The sequence below is a fragment of the Equus caballus genome, chromosome 25 (assembly GCF_041296265.1).
Source record: "Equus caballus isolate H_3958 breed thoroughbred chromosome 25, TB-T2T, whole genome shotgun sequence".
In the NCBI taxonomy this organism is placed as follows: Eukaryota; Metazoa; Chordata; class Mammalia; order Perissodactyla; family Equidae; genus Equus; species Equus caballus.
The window spans coordinates 34,817,787-34,823,756 of NC_091708.1; the positions used below are offsets into that span (position 1 = coordinate 34,817,787).

The 5,970-nt window shown below is 40.6% G+C and overlaps 1 protein-coding gene and 1 long non-coding RNA gene across 3 annotated transcripts; both read left to right on the forward strand.

The window, feature by feature from the left end:
- Positions 1–472: 472 nt before the first annotated feature.
- On the forward strand, positions 473–2,312 carry LOC106782596 (uncharacterized). 2 transcript variants are annotated; one of them, XR_011432636.1, is made up of 4 exons: positions 473–577; positions 770–844; positions 1,182–1,318; positions 1,989–2,312. It is a non-coding gene; the product is annotated as an uncharacterized lncRNA (long non-coding RNA). The 2 variants fall into 2 exon arrangements; XR_002804040.2 differs by lacking the exon at positions 1,182–1,318.
- Positions 2,313–3,516: 1,204 nt separating this feature from the next.
- On the forward strand, positions 3,517–4,464 carry OR1J30 (olfactory receptor family 1 subfamily J member 30). The gene is given in 1 exon segment (NM_001391478.1): positions 3,517–4,464. A coding segment is annotated over 1 exon segment (948 nt).
- The last annotated feature ends 1,506 nt before the right edge of the window (positions 4,465–5,970 follow it).

Sequence of the window (5,970 nt, forward strand, 5' to 3'; positions counted from 1 at the left end):
GAGCTGGCTTACAAATGTACAATCAGAAAATATTGTCTATACCAATGTGCACTAGAAACTCTCCATTTTCCCCTCCAGGTCCATTCTCCAGCCTTCTCTAGCCTGTTTCATCTCAGGAGTCTGACCTTTATGGACTTCGTGAACTGGGTTCCCTGGGCCTTTGGATTTGGTGGGTGGAAACACAAGCAAGAGGTCAAGTGCAAAAGGAGAGAGAGATTGGGGCATTTATTCTGTTTTTCTCCCTGCTGGCCCATGGGTTGACAGTGGCTGTCCCCAGTCCTGTCCAGGGCTCCTCTCCTACCCCTACATGTCTCACCAATTCTCATAACCACTGCCTTCTGTTATACCTGTTTCCCATGGCTGCTAGCCCTGAGTGCCCAACCTTTAATAGCTTTCCTTAAACTTGCCAACACCTTTGTAAACAAGCCATTGTGACATCTTTTTTAAAAAAAAAAAAAAAAAAAAAGCTTTTTCCAAGGTGGAACCACACCCAGGAAGAAAGGCAATGATGGCATCATAGACACTGTCCCCTGGGACTCCAGTCCACTCTGGCTTGTGGAAGTGCAGCTCCCCAAAGGTCAGTAAGAAATTGGCCAATTAGCCTACAGCAGCTCCTCCCTGACAAAGAAGCCTGGGGACACTTTGTGTCCTCTTTCTGGTACTTAAAACATTATCTTTTTGCTTATTGCTCTGGAGTTGAATAAGGACCATGAAAATCTTTAGAAGTGCCTAGCCCACAAATATTTCTTGTTTTCTTCTCCATATCAAGTCTCCTGAAGAGAAACTGAGAATTTGGGAAACAGTCCAAGCAGAAGGTGTCTGAACTCACCAATGACAAGCAAAGGTTAGAGTGAGCTGGAAATCTGCACTTGGCAATGGATCTGCCTGTGTGCTTGTGGGTTTGTGCATAAGTTCCTCTGTGTTCACGAGTGTGTGCGTGTATGTGTGTATGTATGCTTGTGTTCTTGTTATTTGACAGTTACATATATGTGTGTGTACTATGTATCTGATGCACATCCTGATGCTTTTCCTCAGTTAGAGTCAGTCTGGGCTCTGTTTTATCACATGTAGACCAAGTCATCAGCCTCCTAACATTTCATTTAGGGACTCCTGATTCATGCCTGTGATCTTAAACATTTGCCTCCCATTGTTATGACGAGGGCATTTCCCCCACTGTGCAGGTGTCACAGCTCAGCAGATGAGAGCTCAGCATCAGGAGTGAGATTATTCTCTCTCCTGCTGGAGAAGAAGATGCCTGACTTCACCGAGGATCTAAAGTTTGAGAGGGCTCAAACCTCTGCTCAGCAGTCGTGCTCACGTATGTGTGAACTGTGTGGGTGACACACTTGTGTGTAAGAGCAGGAGTGTGTATTGTTTGCTTTTTTGTGCGTGTATATTACCATGTGTATGTCACCACATGCATGGGTTGTTGGTCATTTAGTGACTTTGGCTGTGCAAATAGACTTAACTGCCCCATGTTGACTGCCTTCCTCCAGGAAGTGTGTGGTGAGAAGGGGCCTAACCATGTCTCTCAGTAACGGGAGTTTGTGTGCTGCTTGTTGCAGTGAGTGTGTAGCTGGATGTGCATATGTGTTGTTGGTGAGTGTTTCTTGGTAGATTTTTGCATTGTGTGTTTTTGGTGATGCATGTGTTTAGTGTTGAGTTATGTATATAGCTGAGTTGAGTGTTTACCAGGTGTGTCATGCATCAGGTGTGTTGAAGTGCATTGTGAATGTGTTTGTGGGTGAATGGTACATCCTTGTGTGTTGTTTATGTCTCATTTTGTGAGTCATTTATCACTTGTATGATTGTATATGATGTTTATGAACTGAACCACATACTGGCTATCCTTCTTTTAGGATAGGAACTGGTGACCGATTTGATAGGAATTCTCAAATCAGCAGTGTGTGGGTGTGTTTGCGTGTGTGTGATTTGTATGTGTTTAGGGAGGCTTCTGATTTTCCACCATGACTCAATATTTCCTTTAGTACCTTCCTCTGGAGCACCATTGACTGAGACAACCAAGGCTTCAAGCAACTCCCTGTTTCTGAAATGGATCTGCTATGATTTTCATATACCTGAGTGCGATTGACTCACTCAGAGTTTTTTAATCTTTCACTTAATGTCCCAGGAAAAAATATCATGCGTGAAGTTAGAGAGCAGAACCCTCAGTAAATGGGGGTGAGATCCTGGGAAAATCACTTAACTTCTTTGCCTCAGTTTTCAATCTATAATATGGAAGTAATTACACTTGCCTCAGGAAACTAACAGGCTCTCAATAAACATGTATTGTTTGAATAAATGATAATAAATGTGAGAGTATTTTGTCAGTTGGAAAATAGATCAATATGAATGAAGGGAACTTTCCAGGCAGGGAACTAAGAACATTTTGAACTATTTTGACTTCTTTGCAGCCATAAAGTAACACAGGGTGCCCAGCACTCCTAACCAGTGATGGAGGAAGTGTCCATGTGTAGTGGTGGAGAGCATGGACTCTGACAGCACAGACATACTATATAGAAGTACATGAAGGAATCAACATGTTGTATGTTTAACCTACAGAAAATGGCATTATGTTTATATATATATATATATAAGGAATTTATATCATTTATGTTTCTTTATCTCAAGAGCTAAAATAGGTAAAAGAACATTCTTAGTGCAACTGGGAAGATTTTTTAAAATCTGGGAATGTAAGGCTGATGTGTGCATTTAATTAGGAAGTGTGGGTAAGTCCTTAGCGCACTACCCAAATGTTCACCATTCTTATGAAAGATCGTTTGTGGACTATTCTGGTTTGGGAGCTATTCTGGCATCAAGTAGCTTTAAATGAAAAGCTCATACCCACTTCTAGTGTGACTGTGAGTTTATAACTGTAGGCCACCGGGACCCAGCCAGGTTCCCAGGAGGAGAGTGCGATAATGCTCCAACAGTGCTGCCTCGGCACTGGAGTCTCACGTTACTATAAGGAAGGAACAACTGATCTCAGCTTGCTATGGCTCACCTACTCTTTCTGCTACAGTGAATTCTTATGATTTGGCTCTGGCTTGTTATGGTGAATTATATCTATATGCTCACCAAGATCTACACTCACAGAGAGTGGCAACCTTACCTTTCTTGTTCACTGCTGCAGTCTCAGTCCTTAGTACAGGCCCATGTTTAGACTCAATGTTCAATAAGTAATTATTGAATAAACCATGGACACTTTCTTGCTTCTGCACAATGAGGACTTGTTGTCTCCTTTTCGGTGTAATGGCTTCCTGAAGCCAGACTGGGATAGAACAAAGTTGCACACACCCACAGATGTGAGAAATTACTTTAAAAATTAATTGTATTTAAAATTTTTAAAATTATTTAAAATTTAAAAATTTCTTATTTAAAATTTAAAGTTCATTGTATTTAAAAATTTATTGTTTTCCCAGAGAAGTACAGTATATGAGATAATGGTCCTGATAATGATTTCTAGGTTCCTGAGATTTCCAAACCTTCTTCATCCCCAGCATATTGAAGAACATTATGAGGCCTCAGAACCAGAGCAGAGTGTCCAAGTTCCTCTTCCAGGGGCTCCCTATCCAACCAGATCAGCAGAACATGTTCTTTGCCCTTTTCCTGAGCGTGTACCTGACTACAGTGCTTGGGAACCTGCTCATCATCTTGCTCATCAGGCTGGACTCTCGCCTCCACACCCCTATGTACTTCTTTCTCAGCCACTTGGCCTTCTCTGACATTTCTCTTTCATCTGTGACAGTTCCAAAGATGCTCATGAACATGCAGACTCAGCAACAGTCAATCTTCTATGTGGAGTGCATTTCTCAGATGTGTTTTTTCTTAGTTTTTGCTTGTCTTGACCACTTCCTTCTTGCAGCGATGGCATATGACAGGTATGTGGCCATCTGTTGGCCACTCCAATACACAATTGTTATGAGGCATGAGCTGTGTGTCTTATTAGTAGCAGTGTCCTGGTTCTTCTCTTGTCCACAAGCCCTGTTGCACACCTTCCTCTTGGTCCAACTTTCGTTCTGTGCTTACAGTAGCATCCCCCACTTTTTCTGTGACCTCACTGCACTCCTGAAGATGAGCTGCTCAGACGTTTCCCTCAATGAGCTAGTCATCTTCACTGAGGGAGGAATGCTTTTCATCCTGCCTTTGAGCAGTATCTTGGGCTCATATATCCATATAGGGACCACCATCCTGAAGGTTCCATCCACCAAGAGATTATTTAAAGCCTTTTCTACTTGTGGCTCCCATCTCTTTGCGGTGTCTTTATACTATGTGACACTTGCAGCTGTTTACTTTTTCTCTTCATCATGGGGCTCCAACAACAAAGACATAATTGCTTCAGTCATGTATGCAGTAGTTACCCCCATGCTGAACCCCTTCATCTATAGCCTGCGGAACAGAGATATAAAACAGGCCCTAGAAATATTTGTCAACAGACTATCTTCTTTAAGTGACAATAACTAAGTCCTCTTAATGCAGTCATGAGGACAGTGAGATGTATCTCATAAATTATTGTGTGGTTGAAAACTCAATATAACTTTGGAAGTACATATATTTTGCTGTCATGCATTGTGTTGTTAAAATGTTAAATAGGTTAAGTTTGCTACTTGGATTGTTAAATATTCTTTAGTCCTAACTAATTTTTTCTGCTTATTAATCATCTCTTATAAGATGTGTACTAAATTTTATGCAAAATGTCACACAACTATAATTTTTTATCTTTTTCTCCTTGTAGATATGCTTGTTTTTGCTTATGTGTTTTTTATGCTATGTTATAGAAGACACACAGGTTTAACATCATGATCTGCTCCTGATGGACTGATTCTTTGTTGAGTGGTGTGCTAAAAGTGGGTTGCATTGGCTTCAAGCTGATTGTGCACATTTCTTCCCAACTCCACATTCAATGGCATCATGTTGGTAGATTGAAATCAGCCATAATGGGAAAAATGACACTATGGAAATTGGAAAATGCTACAAAGTAAGGCTTTGTAAAACACAGAAAGAGAAAGAGAGTCATTTTTACACATTTAACAGCACACCATCACATTTATAATTGGGATATATTCCATTTTACCTCTACAATGGCACCTGGATCAACATCTCATCTACTTATTCTTATATAAGTATAGATATACCACCTTTCTTTTGGTTAGTGTTTACATGGCATTTCCTTTTTTTTTTTTGATTGAGTTCATAACAGTTTACATCAATGTGAGATTTCAGTTGTACGTTATTTCTTCATTGTCACCACATAAGTGCTCCCCTTCACCCGCTGTGCCTACTCCCCAGTCCCTTCCCTTGCTAACCACTGAACGTTTTTCTTTTCTATGTGTTTGTTCATATTTCATGTATGAGTGAAATCATCTGGTGTTTGTATTTCTCAGTTTGGCTTATTTCACTTAGCATAATTCCCTCCAGTTACTTCCATGTTGTTGCAAACGGGATGATTTTGTCTTTTTTATGGCTGAGTAGTATTCTATTGTGTGTGTGTGTGTGTGTGTGTGTGTGTGTGTCTATATGCATATCTTGTTTATTGAATCATCGGTTGACAGGCACTTGGATTGTTTACATGCCTTGGCTATTGTGAATAGTGCTGCAATGAACATAGGGGTGCCTATGTTACTTTGGACTGTTGATTTCAAGTTGTTTGGGTAGACATCCACTAGTGGGATAGCTGGGTCATATGTTAGTCCTATTTTTAGTTTTTTGAAGAATCTCCATACTGTTTTCCATAGTGGCTGCACCAGTCACCTTCCCACCAGCAGTGTATGAGGGTTCCTTTTCTCCACACCCTCTTCAACATTTCTTATTTTTAGTCTTAGTGATTATAGCCATTTTAACAGGCATAAGGTGGTATCTTAGTGTAGTTTTGATTTGCATTTCCCTGATGATTAGTGATGTTGAACACCTTTTGACGTGTTTATTGGCCATCTGTATATCTTCTTTGGAAAAATGTTTCTTCATATCCTC